The sequence below is a fragment of the Mercenaria mercenaria genome, chromosome 8 (genome assembly GCF_021730395.1).
Source record: "Mercenaria mercenaria strain notata chromosome 8, MADL_Memer_1, whole genome shotgun sequence".
In the NCBI taxonomy this organism is placed as follows: domain Eukaryota; kingdom Metazoa; phylum Mollusca; class Bivalvia; order Venerida; family Veneridae; genus Mercenaria; species Mercenaria mercenaria.
Genome location: NC_069368.1, coordinates 18,523,716 through 18,545,027, shown reverse-complemented (window position 1 = coordinate 18,545,027; position 21,312 = coordinate 18,523,716). Strand labels below are relative to the sequence as shown.

Here is a 21,312-nt window from a genome sequence, read left to right as displayed (position 1 = left end):
TACTGTTTACTGAATCCACACATGCACTTACTTGACACCAAAAAGACCCCTATACTACTAGTAGTATAGGGGTCTGTTTGGAGGTAAAACTATACAAGAAATCTGAGTGATTCTGGTAATTCAAGGGCCATAATTCCGAAGTGCCTAGGTTGATTTGGCTAGTTATCGAACTTGGCCGAGCACTTATTGGCAGACACATTTTGTTGAAGTTTGCTGAAGATCGGATGAGAAATGTTCGACTTAAGAGTGCGGACAAGCTTTGTGACAGACACACAGACAGACACACAGACTGGAGTAAATCAATATGTCTCCCACACCACTGTGTGGTGGGAGACATAATAAATCACATTCAAGTGTTATTAAGTTATAAATCTTTCAATAGGTATGTTTGGACATTTTGTTTGAAATAGGTCTTTGGTGCTCATTTGGATAAGAAAACTGCCAGCAAAAGACCTCAAATTGTAACAATACTGGTGAAGAAAATGAAAGGAAAAAAGATGAACAATATAAAAGTATGTCACCAATGAACTACCATTACTGTATAATCAGTCAAATTTGTAACAGGGTTTTTCTTCCAGCTGGCTTTAGGAAGGTTGCTGGTTCTATCCAGGTGCCCACCTGTGATGAAATTATTGCTCAGAGGGGCACCTGGGGGTCTTCCTCCATCCTAAAAAAAACTTGAACATTGCCATATGACATATGACTGTGTCGGTAAGACGTTAAACCCAACAAAGCCAAAAAGAAACAAAACAAGAGCTGTCACTATTAGTGACAAATGCCCCCCGCCGCCCCCCACCCCCGCCGAAGCGTGCCCAAGAATGCTCCAGTTGTCTGTGCGAAAAAATCACACATCATTTTGTGACGTTGACCTTGGTTATAAGCGTGACACACCTTCTCAATATGGTTAACATTTGTGTAAAAATCCCTTGATAAACGGCAGAGTTATGGACCAGACAAGAAACAAATTTGACTTCTAAGTGTGACTTTGACGTTAGAGCTAGGGGTCTGGGTCTTGCGCACGACACATCATCTCAATATAGGGAAAATTTATGCAAAGTAATTTTAAAATCCTTTTATCGATGGCAGAGTTATGGACTGTTCAAGAAACAGACCATGTTAACCATTAACCTCCAAGTGTGACCTTGACCTCAGAGCTAAGGGTCTGGATTTTACGTACGACATGTCGTCTCTCATTATGGGGACCATTTATGCCAAGTTATTTCAAAATCCCTTGATGAATGGCAGAGTCATGAACTGGACACGAAACAGACCCTCTTAACCTTTGACTTCTAGATGTGACCTTGACCTTGGAATTAGGGGTCTTGGTCTTGCGCAGGACATGTCATCTCATTATGGTAAACGTTTATGCTAAGTTATTTTAAAATTCCTTCATGGATGGCAGAGTTATGGACCAGACACGAAACTGACCCTGTTTATCTTTGACCTCTAAATGTGACCTTGACCATGGAGCTAGGGGTCTGGGTCTTGCGCATGACACACCGTCTCATTATGGTGAAAATTGACGCCAAGTTATTTCAAAATTCCTTTATGGATGGCAGAGTTACAGCTCGAACAAGAATTCACATGGATGCACACATGGACAGATGGACACACGCAGGCACTGACAGAGCAATTTCAATATGCCCACCTTCAGGGGCATAAAAATTTTTTACCTGCTTTCAAGTCTGATTTGAAAACCAACTGTCTGACCCACATTCTCATTCCTCTCTGAAGCAACACGTTCTGATATACTGAGTGCTGCTATCCGGCGTGGCTGAGTACAAAATATTCTACATGCTTGTTTGTTTTGGTGACAGTCGTCAAGAATCATTTGTGGAACCTAAAATGCAAAAATTTTGGTTTGTTTTCAATATTTTTTTTTTCAATGCAGGTTAAAAAATATTGTAAAACTAGAAGATGCTTTTGAAGAAAAGCGCATGTCTCCCCCAATGCAAAGTTGTATAGGGCAAAAGTCAATAGGGGACAGGAGCAAAAATCAAAGAGACACTGATGGTTGGCTGCAATAGGGATCATCTACTTGGCATATCTAATTATGCCACAAAGTTTCAACATTCTGGGCCTAGTAGTTCTCAAGTTATGAACTGGAAACTTTTTCCTTGTTCAGCCCTGGACCTTGACCTTTTGATAACCTGGGATTAATGTCAACACCAAATTCAACTTTGGGTCATGTGGTTCTCAGTTAATAAATTTTATGTTTCCCCTTTTGCAGAAAATGATCCAAAGAGTTAATCCTAGTCATATATGAATTGATCTGAGAAAGGTCAGAAGTTCATGTCTGTCCTTGACCTAGACAAGTGACCCAAAAACTAAAGGGTCATCACCTACATGCTTAATCACTATGAAGTTTTAAAGGTCAAGTGGTCGAAGTTAGATCAAAAACGTTTCCATGTTCAGCATGTGACCCTGACTTGATGGAGTGACCCAGAAACAATAGGGTCATCTACTCTGTAATTCTATTACCCTATGAAGTTTAAATTCTGGTCAATGGTTCTCAAGTTAATGACACAGAAATGATTTTCCATGTTAGCTGTCCCTGTGACCTTGACCTTTAATGAGATTGACCAAATTCATAGGGGTCATCCTTACTCTGCCATGTCCAATATCACCCTATGAATTTCAACTTTAGGTCATATGCTTCTGAAGTTAATCTGATCGAAATGGTTAATTCCATGTTCGACCTCCTGTGACCTTAACCTTTATCAGAATGACCCAAAACAATAGGGACTCATCTACTCTCATGTCAATCACCTATGAAGTTTAACATTCTGGGTCAAGTGGTTCTCAAGTTATTGATCAAAGGTTTTCCATGTTCAGACCCTGTGACCTTAACCTTTAACAGAATGACCCCAAAATCAATAGGGACCATCTACTCTGCATGATCAATCATCCTATGAAGTTTCAACATTCTAGGTCAAGTGGTTCTCAAGTTATTGATCGGAAATGGTCTTCAATGTTCAGGCCCTTGTGCCCTAGACATAATTACTGATTGACCATTTGTATGTACATGTATGTTTATAGCTACATGTACTTCATGCAAATTTGAACTGGGTCGGTGTGTTGATTTTAAATGTTATATAACTTTACATGAATGTTAATTATCTGAAATACAAGCAGAAAAATAATAAGTTTGTGCACTAATTTAAGAATAAACTCAGAAAAGTATCTTGATGTTTCTGAGCTGAACGAGACTAATGTAATTTACTTTTGAAAAGGGTTTGATGGCTTATCAAATATCTATACCATATACTAGAAACCCTTTGCTTTGATATAACAACCCCTTACTGAAAAAAAATCAAAATATTGTGTTTTCTATTTGATAATGCACTTCAATTGCAAATAAATTTTTCAAACTTTGTACTAAGTTTTTACCAAGTGCAGTAAGACCAAGTATTAGTTAGTTTATATTGAATAAGTAAGCTTGCGAGTAAAAGAAAAAGTCTGGTTCCAATGTGTTTCAGTTTCAACTAAGTTTACAGACCAGACTCAAAATGTAGCCATGTCATTGGCCAATTTCAAAATTGTTCCAACAAATAGCCAGTCAAATGTTGGGAGTCAGAGGCTGGTCTCCAAACACAGTTTTATACCACACACCTCCATTTCTCTGTCAGTCTTAGTATTGCTAAAGCGTATCACCTGAGTAGTTTTTCCAGAACCAGTTTCTCCCGAGATCAGGCAAACTTGGTTCTCTCTGATCATTCCAAGAATCTCTTCTTTATACTGGTTAATTGGCAAGGATTTTGTGAAGTTCTGTAAGTCTGAGCGGCCTTTCACTGGTGGAATCTGGGGTATTCCATTGTTTAGCCGTCCAGTAGCTGTGCATGCAAGCTCTTTTGAGACTAAAATAACAAATTGTCATCATATTTTATAAAAAACTAATAGCAGATGTCCAAATGGGCTTTTTCTGTATTGACCACAGTCCAGAGAAGCTTTTGAATTTTCATGCAAACCAGTTCAGTATTGATTATCAAGAAGTATGTGTTTTCGCTATGGGCTAGTAAAAGATCAAGTAGCTTAACAGAGGGAAAGCAACAGACTGATCTCTTCTGTCCTCCACTAACAGCTATGGTACGGATATGCCGACATTGCATCTATTTTCACAACAGACAAATAACAGATCTTTGATGTCTAATCATTAGCTTGAAGCTATGGTACCAATATCTGAACCCTATATCTTTTACAAAACACATATAAAGTCATCTTTTTATCAAAATTACATTATTCTATAGGCAGTATTCATAATATGTGTTAACCCTACTTTTTCAAATAATCACTGGCCAGACATTTTCACATTTTTCCAATACTCAGTCCTGTAGAGTTTAATACGTACATATCAGCCTCTTGAAGAGTGTCCTGAAAAAATTACCCTATCTACTACAGAGCTGCATAAAACACAAAGTTAGATAGTGGCTGGGAACAGTGACTTTGCTCCTTCCTTTTCAGTTTCAAATATTTAAAAATTTCACTTCATAGCCAGAGCAGAAGGGGCCAGGTCTTTGATTTGGGGAAAAAATGGCTCCGTATTTTAGTTTAGCTTATATGTACTTAATTTAACTCCACTGTGATGAAAGCTTCAGGCTTATTTGAACCACTCTTTACTAAGCCTACTTCCTGGAAGTACTAGTACTAATGTCATGAGAAAAGGTGTGGTCATGACCACAGTGGGGCTCAAGACGTACCATCCCAGTGTTTGAGTGGCAGACAACTTAACCACTTGACAACTGCTTGGTATTTTCACAAACGGGACCTAAAAAACTGATGTAAAGTCAATTTTTGGGGAAAAACTGCATGATATGAAAGAAATTTTCTGAGGGGAAGAGGCTATAAACTGTCCCTATTATAAAATGAAAATCCCTGTATCCTCTATCCTATATTTACCAAGGCCACAAAATTGCTCAAGTAATGTATTCAATCAAGTTTGAATTGCTAGTAAAGTACCTTCATTTACTTGACTTTTATCTGTGTTGGGCAGAAGCTCTTGGCGTTCTTTGCTTGTAACTGGAAACCTTTGTAGCATGTTGCCAATCTGGTAACGGGAATTACGAACTAGCTGAAATGCTGCACTTCTGCTCGCCATAGAACCAACATCCTTCTTTGCGAGAACAAGGTAACGTGATGCTCCTTGCCTAAAACATAGAATGAATAGAACAGCTTCAAACAGAAATTATGAGAATGTGACATCCCTTTGGTGGAATAAATTTATGTAACACCCTTATGTGGAATTAGGTTATGTGACACCATTTTTAGTGGAATAAAGTTATGTGACACCACTTTTGTAGATTGGTGTATTGTGATACCCCTCTGTGAAATAATGTTTTATGACACCTCCCTCGTGGAATAAAGTTAAGAGACACCTCTTTTGTGGAATAAAGTTATGTTACACCTCTTTCATGGAATAAAGTTATGTGACACCTCTTTCGTGAAATGAAGTTATGTGACATCTCTTTCGTGGAATAGTTATGTGACATTCTTATCCTGAATTAAGAACCATGATTTTTCTTGAATGTAATTTTATGAGAATGACCCCATGTGCGACAGCTATTTTCAGGAATAAAGTTGAGTGGCACCCCTTGCCTAAATTAAGTTTTTATTTATTTTGTTGGGTTTAACGTCGCACCGACACAATTTTAGGTCATATGGCGACTTTCCAGCTTTAATGGTGGAGGAAGACCCCAGGTGCCCCTCCGTACATAATTTCATCATGAGCGGGCACCTGGGTAGAACCACCGACCTTCCGTAAGCCAGCTGGATGGCTTCCTCACGTGAAGAATTCTACGCCTCAAATGAGGTTTCGAACCCACATCGATGAGGGGCAAGTGGTTTGAAGTCAACGACTCTAACCACTCGGCCACGGAGGCCCCCTGCCTAAATTAAGAGTAAAGAATTTCCATTTAAGACTATCTTTACCACATCAGAGAATGAAGCAATGTGCCACTGCATTTTAAGGATTAAAGTAACATGATACCCCAGCCTTGATTTCAAGTAGAAGCTGGTAATATTTGTATGTTCAAGAAGTTATGATATACCACTTTTGAGATTAAAGGCAATGTGATATCCTTGCCTAATTTAACCTTTAGTTTGCTGGCGGCGAGTTATTCAGCCTTTGCGACCAGTGCAGACCAAGATTAGCCTGCACATTCGTGCAGGCTAATCATGGTCCGCACTGTTCGCTATTCAGTCAGTAAATTTTGAGTGAACACCCCTTCAAATAATAAATGGCACTGCCCAAATTGAGTGATGGACCAGCCCATTTTAGAAATTTAGCAGAGTAAAGGTTAAGATAAAAGACCTTAAAATCTGTTTGAGAACAAGGTAATATGCCGTAGGCCCATTATCTTAACTGACATTAAATAATTCAACATTTTAGTGTTTTAACAGTTAAAGGTACTGTCCAAACTGAAAGATGGACAAGCTTAATATAGAAATGTAGCAGGGTAAGGGTTAAAACATATTTACCCTTTGCTCTTGTGTTTCAGAGAAAGTTCATCGGACAACCTGTGAATATATGCTCGTTCAGTTGCTGTAAGGGATGTAGGAAACTCGAGCTCTGAAAAAATAAAAAGTATTTTTTTGTAAAATTTATACTTTACCACTCAGTGGAACATTACCTGCAGCTGCTTTGCTAAATAGTGTTTCATTTAAGTAGGCAAGTTAATTTTTGCCAAATAATATTTTTCCTAATTTCTTACAAGTTTTAGCTTATTTTCCAAAACAAAGTGACAATGTCTCCACATGAAGATATGTAGGAGAGGGAATTCTGAATGTCTTCATCTTTACATAAATGAAAATGTTTATTTGTTTGTTTGTGTTGGGTTTAATGCCATTTTTCAACAGTACTTCAGTTATGTTACAGTGGGCAGTTAACCAAACCAGTGTTGATGGATTCTGCACCAGTGCAAACCTTTTCTCCGCAAGTAACTGCCAACTAACCCAAATAAATCAGAGGTGGAGGACGAATGATTTCAGACACAAAGTCTTTTTTCAAATAGTCACGGAGAACATACGGCCCGCCTGGGGATCAAACTCATGACCTCGCGATCTGTAGATCTGAGCTAAGCGGGAGGAATACATGAACAAGAGGGCCATGATGGCCCTATATCGCTCACCTGAATACCATTGCTCTTAATGATAAGATCAAGTTTTGACATAGTCAAATAGATCACACAGGCATACACATTAAATACTAGTATCATCAGGATAAATACTTTCTTGTAACAGTCCCTTTTAACCTATGGGTCACGTACTAGTCGGGGCCAATCTCTATACCAAGTTTGAGGGTCCTAGGCTCAAATGCTGCATTTTTGTACTAGCATGACTATTCCTTACACTGGAAGACTTAAATAACATTAAAAACCAATCTCATTAGATGCTACTGAGGTATATTCATTTACATAAAATAAAGGGAGGTAATTTGTCATAAGTTCAGTCAAAAGTTACCTACTTTGATTGTCCGAGCCCATCTGATGGCATAAATGACATTTCAAATCGGTATCTTCATTGGTTACTGAGATACAACCATTTTAATTTGAAACAAAGGGAGGTAATTTGACATAAAATCAGTCCATAGTTATCTTCCCTGATTGTCTAAATCCAACTTATGACAATAATGAAATTTCAAATGAGTCCTATAAATACTTACTAAAATAAATCCATTTTTATTAAAATCAGGGGAGGTAATCATGCATTGGTATATGCATGTAGAAGATACAGAGTACAAGCCTTTATAACAATATATTAGAAAAGTATTCATATCAATAAACGTTTAATCAAGAGTTATCTAACATGACTATTTCTTACCATGGAAGACATAAATAACGTTTCAAACCAATCTCATTAGAAGCTGCTAAGGTATAGTCATTTACATAAAAAATAAAGGGAGGTAATTTGTCATAAATTCAGTCAATATGCATCTTCACTGATTGTCCAAGTCCATCTGATGGCATAAATGCAATTTCAGATCAGTATCTTCATTAGTTACGGTGATATACCCATTCTAATTTGAAATAACCCATTTGAAATAAAGGGAGGTTATTTGACATAAAATCAGTCCACAGTTATCTACCCTGATTGTCTCAGTCCAACTAATGACAATAATGAAATTTCAAATGAGTCCTATAAGACCTTACTGATATAAATCCATTTTGATTAAAATCAGGGACGGTAATCAGATATAAAATAACTCCTATGATTGGATCTGACAGATTTGTCATGGAATCCAAGATTTATTGTTGTTGAAGATATTTTGCAAGTTTGTATCAAATAAAACCATAAATGAAGTGTCCATATGGCTGCAAAAGCCAAAATAGCAAATTTTGGACCTTTAAGGGGCCATAACTCTGGAACCCATGAAGGGATCTGGCCAGTTTTCGAAAGGAACCAAGATATTATCCCAATACAAGTTGTGTGCAAGTTTGATTAAAATTGATTGCAAACTGTGGTCTCTATCATGTTAACAAGAAATTGTGGACGGACGACTGACGGATGACGGACGAAGGGCAATCACAAAATTCTCGAATTTTCTTTCAATCACATTATTTAGTCAGATAAACGCTTTTCACATTGGCTATATGAAAAATATTTTTTAAAACATTTCATTTTAAACTGGTGGGAAAAATCGACAAAAATATAATGAAATACTTCATCATATCAAAGGGAAGTAATTTTGAAGAAAATACACTTAAACATTTTTGTTATTATGTCCAAATGACCCTGGTCTGGCTGAGTGGAATAGAAAACAAGAGCTGTCAGTGGACAGTGCGCTCGACTATTCTCAGTGCTTGATAGTATAATATAAGTTATGAGTAAAACTTTAGCATTACAATAAGCATATTGTAAGTCGAAAAGGGGCCATAATTCAGTCAAAATGCTTGATAGAGTAGCCTCCTCCTTTTTCTTTTTACAGACTAGGGTCATGATGGTAAACAAGTATGCAAAATATGAAAGCAATATCTCAATGGACTTTGAAAATATTTGGGGTGGTACGCAAACTTTAACATTTATTCTAAGTCGAAAAGGGGCCATAATTCAGTCAAAATGCTTGATAGAGTTGCCTCCTCCTTTTTACAGACTGGGGTCATGATGGTAAACAAGTATGCAAAATATCAGAGCAATATCTCAATGGACTTTGAAAATATTTGGGGTGGTACGCAAACTTTAACATTTATTCTAAGTCGAAAAGGGTCCATAATTCAGTCAAAATGCTTGATAGAGTTGCCTCCTCCTTTTTACAGACTGGGGTCATGATGGTAAACAAGTATGCAAAATATCAAAGCAATATCTCAATGGACTTTGAAAATATTTGGAGTGGTACACAAACTTTAACATTTGTTCTAAGTCGAAAAGGGGCCATAATTCAGTCAAAATGCTTGATAGAGTTGCCTCCTCCTTTTTACAGACTGGGGTCATGATGGTAAACAGGTATGCAAAATATGAAAGCAATATCTCAATCGACTTTGAAAATATTTGGGGTGGTACGCAAACTTTAACATTTGTGTGACGCTAACGCCGACGCCGGGGCGAGTAGGATAGCTCCCCTATTCTTCGAATAGTCGAGCTAACAAAAACCCAGGTGCATAACTTCATTTGCTGAATAACACTCTTAAATGTTTCACAACTCTAGGTCCAATACTTCTTCAGACAAGTGTGACACATGCTTCATGAAAGGCCAGATGATGTTTATGTAAATATAAACACTATATATTTATCTTATTGTTAGATTTTAAATATCAACATTCTAAATTTATTTTAATGTTAGATTTGACATGAATTTGTTTATGTAACTTGAATTATTGAGCCATCTTGGGAAAGCTTTCAGACTCCCAAACTTTGGAATTAACATTTCTTTAAATACTAAAAGAGAATCTACCTTTCTGTGTCTCATTCAACCTAAATCTTTCTATCGCTAAGTTTATTCCAATTTTAACTTCTTCCGAAATGCATATATCTTGATAAGGCTTTGGTCCAACATCTGGACGAACTCCCCAATCTGGCTTCTTTCCTTTCTTTGGCATTTTCTGTTGAGAGAAGTATAGAACAGTATTTAGTGTTGTAGTGTTATATAGACAACACTTTGTGAGTTAAATACTTTTAATACACAACCATACTATTAAGTGACAAATACACAACTAACATCAGCATCAAGCATGCATACATGTACCTATTAATACATAAGATTCCCACCATTTTATAACAAAACCATGCCATGTACCATATATACTCTACAGTTCTCCCCCTTTAAATCACCATAAAAATAACAAAAGTCTTACACATTGCATGAACTTAAAGTTTTAGAACAATTATGGTAACATGAGAAAAGCTTTGTCTTATCAACATAGATATAATGTTTCAAACTCACTGGCAATTAGCAAAGCAAAAGGTTAATATTGCAATACCACTACCATATTGTAAATATCAGCTAAATAATGTAAACAACACACATTCTTGAACTTTTTCTACCACCAAAACCAGACAATATTTTTAATCAGTCTCAGTTTTCTTCAGATTTTTTCACATGAGTGCTATTGCATTTTGTATATGACATTATCAGGAGAATTTAAAATACACTGATTCCCGAATTTTTTGATAAGAATATACGGTGTTGGTTCAAAGTTTGTGCTCATTTTTGTATTTCTATTTCTTGTGTCTTTCAAAAGAACTTTATTTCCAGGTTTTAAGTCACTTTCACTTGCTTTTCGCTTCTGGTCAATGTATATTTTGTTTCTGTATTTCTGAATTCTGTCAGGATCACAAACTTCTTCATCATTAAATGTCTCTCACCTACTCTGCGGCAATTTGTTTTTCATTTGCCTACCAAACATTAGTTTGGCAGAGGATTTTCCAGTAACTGAGTGTGGTGTAGATAGATATGCCATCACTCGCGTTTCAAGTCCTTCTTCTGGGCATGTGCAATCCGTATTCATTTCATAAGTGATCGACTTTGTCTCTCAACCTCACGGTTTGCTGACGGAAACAACGGTATTGTTTTATGATGCACAATGTTCTGATCTTTCAAATACTTTTGGAACATTTCTGAAACAAATTGTTGCCCACTGTCATTACGAAGTGATTCCACATAACCGTATTGATCTACAAAAACAGTCTGTCCAAAATTTCAATCATTTTCTAACTTGTGATATTCTTTGTTATTTCTAGCTCATAGTAGCGACTGTAATAGTCCATAACTGTCACAACATACAATCCATTTTAAAGCAGTCCCAATATATCCATTGCAATATCCTGCCAGGGTCCTGGTGGTAATTCAGTTGGATTTAGGGGTTCGGGCCTCATGCATACATATTAATACACAGGAATCCCGCCAATACATAACCATGTGATGTATCGTATATACTCTACAAGTGTAGTATAACAAATCAATTCAGAACACTTTATAAACAATACATGCAATGACCTAAGACCTTGAATTATCATTTCTGAATAACATGTTAAAAGCAGAAACAGCATATTAAAGAAGAGTGCCAAAGTGTAAGAATACATATTGGCAAAGCCAAGATAAATGGGCACTTTCATATTCCCCCGTGTTATATGTTGATTTCTGACAATATTTAAGGAATACAATATCATCTTATTCTTTTTTAAAAAGATATTTTTAATCGTTATGCTGTTGCACGGAAAATTCATTACTTTTTGACCATTTATTTAATGACTATTTTAGTTTGTTACAGTTTTTAGTTCAAGTTTTCAAACTTCAAATGACATTCAGGTAAGACATACTTTTTACAGATTTGAAATTGGCCCGAAAATATTCAAGATATTTATAAATAACTAAATCCATCACTTCGTTATGCGTTGATGGTTTTTACCTGCTCTGTTTCTACAAAGGGAATACCAAAGTTATTCTTTAAACTGGCAGATATAATCATGACAAGAGGACCATGATGGTCCTGAATCGCTCACCTCTTCCCACATGATCCAGTTTTGAGTATGACGTCGTTTTTTCTATTATTTGACATAGTGACCTAGTTTTTGAGCTCATGTGACCCAGTTTTGAACTTGATCTAGATATTTAATATCAAGATAAAAATTCTGACCAATTTTCATGAAGATCCATTGAAAAATATGGTCTCTAGAGAGGTCATAAGGTTTTTCTATTATCTGACCTATTGACCTAGATTTTCTAAGGCACGTGACCCAGTTTCAAACTTGACCTAGATATCATCAAGGTGAACATTTTTACCAATTTTCATGAAGATCAATTCAAGGGTATGGCCTCTAGAGAGGCCACAAGGTTTTTCTATTTCAAGACCTACTGACCTAGTTTTTTATCGCAGTTGATCCAGTTTCAAACTTGACCTAGATATCATCAAGATAAACATTCAGACCAACTTTCATACAGATCACATGAAAAATATGGCCTCTAGAGAGGTCACAACGTTTTTTCATTATTTGACCTACTGACCTACTTTTTGATGGCACGTGACCCACTTTTGAACTTGATCTAGATATCATCAAGATGAACATTCAGACCAATTTTTATGGAGATCCATTCACAAGTATGACCTCTAGAGAGGTCACAAGGTTTTTCTATTTTTAGACCTACTGACCTAGTTTTTGACCGCACATGACCCTGTTTCAAACTTGACCTAGATATCATCAAGGTGAACATTCAGACCAATGTTCATGAAGATCAATTGAAAAGTATGGCCTTTAGAGAGGTCACAAGGTTTTTCTATTATTTGACCTACTGACCTAGTTTTTGATGGCACGTGACCCACTTTAAAACTTGACCTAGATATCATCAAGGTGAACATTCAGACCAACTTTCATACAGATCCCATGGAAAATATGGCCTCAAGAGAGGTCACAAGGTTTTTCTATTATTTGACCTACTGACCTAGTTTTTGACGGCACGTGACCCACTTTTGAGCCTGACTTAGATATCATCAAGGTGAACATTCTGACCAATTTTCATGAAGATTTCATGAAATATATGGCCTCTAGAGAGGTCACAAGGTTTTTCTATTTTTAGACCTACTGACCTAGTTTTTGACTGCACGTGACCCAGTTTCGAACCTGACCTAGATATCATCAAGATGAACATTCAGACCAACTTTCATACAGATCCCATGAAAAATATGGCCTTTAGAGAGGTCACAAGGTTTTTCTATTATTTGACCTACTGACCTAGTTTTTGAAGGCACGTGATCCAGTTTCGAACTTGACCTAGATATTATCAAGGTGAATGTTCTGACCAATTTTCATGAAGATCTTGTGAAATATATGGCCTCTAGAAAGGTCACAAGGTTTTTCTATTTTTAGACCTACTGACCTAGTTTTTGACCACACATGACCCAGTTTCGAACTTGACCTAGATATCATCAACATGAACATTCAGACCAACTTTCATACAGATCCCATGAAAAATATGGGCGTTAGAGAGGTCACAAGGTTTTTCTATTATTTGACCGACTGACCTAGTTTTTGACGGCATGTGACCCATTTTCTAACTTGACCTAGATATCATCAAGGTGAACGTTCTGACCAATTTTCATGAAGATCTTGTGAAATATATGGCCTCTAGAGAGGTACATCAAATGGTTTTTTCATTCAATTTTTAGTGAATAGACTTTTAACTGGGAAAAAACCCTAGTTTTTGATGGCACGTGTTATTCCAGTTCTCAGTGAACTTGACACCTAGAATGGAATCCATCCAAGGCTGAAACCATTTTCTGACCAATTTTCAATTAATGAATTCCATTTTGGTTAAAATTATGGCCTCTAGAGAGGTCACAAGGTTTTTCTATTTTTAGACCTACTGACCTAGTTTTTGAAGGCACGTGACCCAGTTCCGAACTTGACCTAGATATCATCAAGGTGAACATTCTGACCAACTTTCATAAAGATCCCATGAAAAATGTGAACTCTAGAGTGGTCACAAGCAAAAGTTTACGGACGGATGCACGCACGCACGCACGCACAGACGACGGACACCACGCGATCACAAAAGCTCACCTTGTCACTTTGTGACAGGTCAGCTAAAAAAGAAACACATCTGCCAGCATCTAAAAGCAAGATATTGACTTGCACTACATTATTTTCTGAAAAATGATAGCTGAATCTTGACATTTTTATGTAGAGTCTGTAGCCCCATTTTCAACAGTGTACCGCTTGCACAAAAACAAGAGCAATATAAAAATGAACCTTTGATTATTTTCGTGTTATCCCACATACTAACTACAGAAAAGACATTTCTTCAGAGAAGAAGCAGAAAAAAGTTTTGAACAAAAAATGGTTGTCCGTAGCCCCACCGTATTCATGCAACTAAATCAGAATTTTTTATGCAATAATCACATCTAATACTACTAATTTTTCTCATTTACAATATAACAAAAGAGCGTCATTCTTTCAAACATCTAAGATGTTGATAGTAAACTGTATAATGGGGAAAAAGATATAACTGTAATAAATTAATTACATTTTTGTCACTTTCCAACACTAATCTTACAGATCTAATGCATATTGATGTTTGTTTAGTATCATAATGTACGGTTAAGGATACACTGTATCAGACTTATAATAACAAGAGGACCATGATGGTCCTGAATAGCTCACCTGTCCCCACGTGACCCAGTTTTGAACTGAGTATGATGTCGTTTTTTCTATTATTTGACACAGTGACCTAGTTTTTGAGCTCATGTGACCCAATTTTGAATTTGACCTAGATATCATCAAGATAAAAATTCTGACCAATTTTCATGAAAATCCATCGAAAATATGGCCTCTAGAGAGGTCACAAGGTTTTTCTATTACTTGACCTAATGACCTAGATTTTGAAAACACGTGACCCAGTTTTGAGCTTGACCTAGATATCATCAAGGTGAACATTCTCACCAATTTTCATGAAGATCTCATGAAAAATATGGCCTCTAGAGAGGTCACAAGGTTTTTCTATTATTTAACCTAATGACCTAGTTTTTGACCGCACGTGACCCAGTTTCGAACTTGACCTAGATATCATCAAGATGTATATTCAGACCAATTTTCATGAAGATCCATTAAAAAATGTGGCCTCTAGAGAGGTCAAAAGGTTTTTCTATTTTTAGATCTACTGACCTAGTTTCTGACCGCAGTTGACCCAGTTTTGAATATGACCTAGATATCATCAAGATGAACATTCAGACCAATTTTTATGAAGATCCATTGAAAAGTATGGCCTCTAGAGAGGTCACAAGGTTTTTCTATTTTTAGACCTACTGACCTAGTTTTTGACCGTATTTGACCCAGTTTCGAACTTGTCTTAGATTTCATCAAGATGGACATTCAGACCAACTTTCATACAGATCCCATGAAAAATATGCCTCTAGAGTGGTCACAAGCTAAATTTGACCATACAGCACGCTGTGTGAACAATGTCACCTGTTTCACTTTGTGACAGGTTGAGCAAAATGTTTAACATTCTTATAATATTAAATGCAAGTATCATTATAAAGGTATGGATTACACTTCCTAACGAGTCCGGTGTTTTCTTTCAATTTTTTCAATATGTAAGACCTACTGACCTGTAACAGGAACCGCAAGGACACCCAGGGTTTCGAAACTTACCAAGTATAAAATGAATATTAACACACTTTCATACATATTCCCATATAATAATGTCTCTATGAGAGTTTATCAAGTTTATTTGTTTTTGCCAACATCACCTAGTTTTTAAATGCCATGGACCCGAACGTAATACGCTTGACCGGTGGTTCAATCAGTGAAAATATTTGATTATTTCAATGAAGATCTATTGAAAAGGATGGCTCTTAGAGAGGTCACAAGGTTTTTCTATTTTTAGACCTACTGACCTAGTTTTGGACCGCACGTGACCCAGTTTCGAACTTGACCTAGATATCATCAAGATGAATATTCAGACCAACTTTCATACAGATCCCATGAAAAATATGGCCTCTAGAGAGGTCACAAGGTTTTTTTATTATTTGACCTACTCACCTAGTTTTTGAAGGCAAGTGACCCAGTTTCGAACTTGGTCTAGATATCATCAAGTTGAACATTCTGACTTACTTTCATGAAGATCCATTGAAAAGTATGGCCTCTAGAGAGGTCACAAGGTTTTTCCATTTTTAGACCTACTGACCTAGTTTTGGAACGCACGTGACCCAGTTTCGAACTTGACCGAGATATCATCAAGGTAAACATTCTGACCAATTTTCATAAAGATCCCATGAAAAATATGACCTCTAGAGTGGTCACAAGCAAAAGTTTACGCACGGACAGACGGACGCTGCGTGATCACAAAAGCTCACCTTGTCACTTTGTGACAGGTGAGCTAAAAATTGTATTAACAAAGTATTTATATATTGATAATAAATGCAAGTTAAAATGTTATACAAGGGGCCTATGGACTCTACACTTCCATAACGAGTCCGGTTTCTGTTTCATTTACCAATCTATATTTCCAGATAATGTAAAGAAACAAACATATCAAACATGAGACCTGTAACAAGGAACCAAATAGCTGAAGAAAGCACAGCCCGAGTGAAATTATTCCGGACAACGTATAACCGCCCAAGTGTATAAATAGTGATATTGATAAAACACTGTTTTGCTATAAATTATTTCGATTCTAATAATTTCTTTATTGTAAAATTTATATCAAATATAATCATAATGGAACTGTTTCTTCGCGCAAGCATGGCACCAATAGTAGGTCTTTGTTTATACATGCCAGGACCGGAAACGCTAATACGTCTTGCGGTAGAGTTCAATTCGGATGAAAATTATTGTGAATTATTCAGCAAAGCGAATAACTAAGTATGTTTGTAAATTAATCAACACATTTGTGCAATGTGACATTTTGTTTAAAACATGTTTTTAAATTAAATATTTTATGACATTTGAAAGTGCTATTTCTTGATGGGTACATGGCGCTAAATATCACATTGACGAGACGTCAGCATAATATCGTTATGATGATTAAAGCAATGTTAGTCATATTAGAATGTGATTAATCTTCCTGTTAAAACCAAAAGTGAGGTACACATTTAAATGATTTGTTCATGTTCTTCTTATGATGAAACAGCTTGTTCACTTGTGTCTTTACAAAGTTTAAATAATCAAAATGCAAAAATAAAATAAAATAAAATTGTTAGTTATATAATGCTCTTAAATGATCTAAGAATTATAAGACTGTCAGAAAATATCACTAATTCTGGAAACTGACTATGAAATATTATACTGCAGCAACTATTTTACTAGTAGGCACTGATATCAATTTGTATTGGGTTCTGTATCAGAAAAGTGTTTAAAAAGTTATTACCTGAAACCTTTAGTTCTATTTATATACATATTTCTTAATAGGTTTCAAGGAAGCTTGCCATACTCTTCTTAGTTTTCTGTTCAGAATGTAAATTGGAAGGCAGTGCATATTGTTTCATTTGATGGTACTTTGATATCCAGCTCTGGATATATTATGAAATTCATAAAATCAACTTTTTATTCCATAAACCAATATTGAAAACATCTTAATGCAACTATTAAACTTATTTTCAACACCATGAATAACTTTTTCTGTGTTATCTAGGTATGTTATGCTTTGGCATGTAGAGTCCGTAGGCCCTAAGAGGTGTGGTTCCTTGAGCATGACCGTAACTTTTTTATTTCACATAATTGAAGAAAACCGTGATAGATTCTTGTGCTCAAAGGATGTACCTTGAAATCACATGATAAGATATGAAATTTTGATTGAGATTAAAATTCACCAGATGTGCAACTCAGGGGTACCCTTTATCTTGGCTATGCCGATATGCGTCACAGCAAATTACTTTTTACTTTCATACCGGTAATATTCTACTCACTGAAGACTAATTTTGACTAATTCAAGAGCCATAACTCCTCAACAATAAACACTAATTCTAGCTGGAACCTGACCAAGAAAATATGCCTATAAATACTGTGGCTAAATCTTGTGAAAACTTGACAAAAACAATTTACTGCATGAACTATTTGCGAGATGATCTAAAGAAAAATTATTTCTTTAAAACTGCATGATTCTTTAAATACACTGAGTTCACAATTCTTTAAATACACTGTGTTTACTCAACATTCGGAATAGACCAGGAATGTTGCACGGCCTAACATAGATACAATGGCATGCATACAGTGGGGAAAGGAACCAGTCAATGTTTCTACATAAAATAAATAAAGATTTAGGGCTTTTTTTTGTATCTTATCTCTACTAAGATGTATTTAAAGAAAGTATTTATTTCACTGTAAGCAGTGTTCTTTTATTTCAGACTATGTTATATTGGTCATAACTTGAAGAAATAAGGTGACAAAAAAGTTTGATGGGTGCAACTATATCTTATACATGTACTGGCTGGGAACCAGTAGCCAGACAAATTTTCATATTTTGGCTCCATTATTTCCTCAAAAAATATTTGACATAACTGAAGCCCACACTGCACAAACTTCAGCTCCTTTTGCATTCGATGTTGTTATCAGCATCACATTGTGACGTAAAATATTGGTACCATGGGGCCTCAAATGGGGTCACAAAATGAAGTTATTTTCCCTCCGAGGTAAACCAGTAGCAGGACAAATATTTTGACAATGTTTTGCTGTTAATTTGATATCGAAATAAGTAATTAAACTATTTTTATACATTTCTTTATCATTAATCTCTCCAAAAATATCCACGAAAGATAACCCGACTTTCAACAGGGTTCCCACAAAGCAGAGAAAATAAAATTCCCTGACTTTTCACTGACCAAACTCCAATTTTCCCTGGCCAAAACTTTTGCATTCTGGGACGCTTACCTGGTCATCTATTGATAAATGTGGCCTCCATTCTCCCTATCAGCCAACCCTTACCATGTTTCTTGTAATATTGATAACTGAAGGGTGTAAAGATAGTTAAAGATAGTTTGTTCCAGTTTAACAGATGATTTTATTATTTTAGTGTGATGTAACAGACAACAAGAAAGGTCCATACTATTCACTAAAAGACTGCCCATGATCAAGTTTTGGATTTTTCTACTGTGTGTGTTCAGGCAAATGTACAACATTCTATGAAAAAACATTCTAAAATACTACAGGGTAAAACTAGAAAATGCTTTTGTAAAAAAGCGCATGTCTCCCCAAATGCAAAGTCCTATAGGCAAGAAGTCAATAGGGGTCAGGAGCGAAAGTCAAAGAGACACTGATGGTTGACTGCAATAGGGATCATCTACTTGGCATGTCCAGTCATCCCGCTAAATTTCAACACTCTTGGCCTAGTGGTTCTCAAGTCACTGTTCAGGCTCCTGTGACCTTGACCTTTGATCAAGTGACCTCAAAATAAATAGAGGTCATCTACTCTGCATGTTCAATCATCCTACGAAGTTTCAACATTCTGTGTCAAGTGGTTCTCTAGTTATTGATCAGAACTGGTTATCAATGTTCAGGCCTCTGTGACCTTGACCTTTAACGGAGTGACCCCAAAAACAATAGGGGTCATTTACTCTGCATGAACAATCATCCTATGAAGTTTCATCATTCTGGGTCGAGAGGTTCTCAAGTTATTGATTGGAAATGGTTTTCCATGTTCAGGCCCCTGTGGCCTTGACCTTTAACAGAGTGACCCTAAAATCGTTAGGGGTCATCTACTCTGCATGACCAATCATCCTATGAAGTTTCATCATTCTGGGTCAAGTGGTTCTCAAGTTACTGACCGGAAATGGTTTTCAATGTTCAGGCCCCTGTGGCCTTGACCTTTCACAGAGTGACCCCAAAATCGTTAGGGGTCATCTACTCTGCATGACCAATCATCCTATTAAGTTTCAACATTCTGGGTCAAGTGGTTCTCAAGTTACTGACCGGAAATCGTTTTCAATGTTCAGGCCCCTGTGACCTTGACCTTTAATGGAGTGACCCAAAAATCGATAAGGGTCATCTACTTTGCATGTACAATCATCCTATGAAGTTCCAACATTCTGGGTCACGCGGTTCTCTGGTTATTGATCGGAAATGGTTTTCCATGTTCAGGCCCCTGTGACCTTGACATTTGACGAAGTGACCCAAAAATCAATAGGGGTCATCTACTCTTCATGACCAATCATCCTATGAAGTTTCAACATTCTGGGTCAAGTGGTTCTCTAGTTATTGATCGGAAATGGTTTTCAATGTTCAGGCCCCTGTGACCTTGACCTTTGACGGAGTGACCCCAAAATCAATAGGGGTCATCTACTCTTCATGAACAACCATCCTATGAAGTTTCAACATTCTGGGTCAAGTGGTTCTCTAGTTATTGATCGGAAATGGTTTTCAATGTTCAGGCCCCTGTGACCTTGACCTTTGACAGAGTGACCCCAAAATCAATAGGGGTCATCTACTCTTCATGATCAATCATCCTATGAAGTTTCAACATTCTGGGTCAAGTGGTTCTCTAGATATTGATCAGAAATAGTTTTCAATGTTCAGGCCCCTGTGACCTTGACCTTTGACAGAGTGACCCCAAAAACATTAGGGGTTGTCTACTCCAGCAGTCCTACAACCCTATAAAGTTTGAAGGTTCTAGGTCAAATGGTTCTCCAGTTATTGCTCAGAAATGAAGTGTGATGTACGGACGGACGGACGGACGGACGGACAGACGGATGGACGGACAGGGCAAAAACAATATGTCTCCTAGGGAGACATAATTAAGATGCTGCAAAGAATAGTCTTTTACTTTTAACAAAATCCACCACTAATAACTATTCAAACCTATTAAACACTGAACTTCCATAAACACTTTTACACTTGAAAACTAGTTTTGATCTTTACTAAGGCCTAAAAAAAAATATGTCTGTTTCCTGTAACCCGACCGACCGTAAGTTTTTACCGCCGACCGCAATTTTTTTATGGGCCGAAATTTGAGATTCTGATCATATCTTTACTGATTATAGGGATAATTTAGTTGTACCCGACCTCGTCGCGCATAGTAACGAACGTTCCTGGTTCCGTCGACATGAAACAACATGGCGAAAAGCCTGTTTGTAGGTAGACTCGAGGTTCCGGGTTTTCACCCGCGAAAATCGAGAAGTTTTCTTTGATGCATATCGAGTTCAAAAGTTCTGCCCCTTGTCAATCAAAATCTCGGTGAATTTCAATACTGTTCGCCGCCACAAGCGGAAGTATTGCAGTAGGCGGAGCATCCTATACTAATTAGCTACTGACAGATGTCAATCACGCCACGCGCCGACTGACACGTGGTCATCTCGCGGTTTGTATTTAGTACAATAATGTCCTTTATTATGAAAGGTGTTTATTGATCAATGTGTAAACGTTAATTGAAATACAATTCGTAGAAGGGCAGCCTAT

The 21,312-nt window shown here is 36.7% G+C and overlaps 1 protein-coding gene across 2 annotated transcripts in view; it reads right to left on the bottom strand.

Moving 5' to 3' along the window:
- LOC123522942 (3'-5' RNA helicase YTHDC2-like) overlaps positions 1-21,312 on the bottom strand; it is a 68,173-nt gene that overhangs the window by 35,525 nt on the left and 11,336 nt on the right. For both annotated transcript variants that reach the window (XM_045300479.2, XM_053549480.1), the window contains exons 2-6: positions 9,884-10,031; positions 6,475-6,565; positions 4,957-5,144; positions 3,655-3,857; positions 1,674-1,840 (exon numbers count right to left, since the gene is read on the bottom strand). In XM_045300479.2, the coding sequence (XP_045156414.2) occupies positions 1,674-1,840; positions 3,655-3,857; positions 4,957-5,144; positions 6,475-6,565; positions 9,884-10,028 (794 nt within the window). In that variant the 5' untranslated portion in view covers positions 10,029-10,031. The remainder of the gene's footprint in view (positions 1-1,673; positions 1,841-3,654; positions 3,858-4,956; positions 5,145-6,474; positions 6,566-9,883; positions 10,032-21,312) is intronic.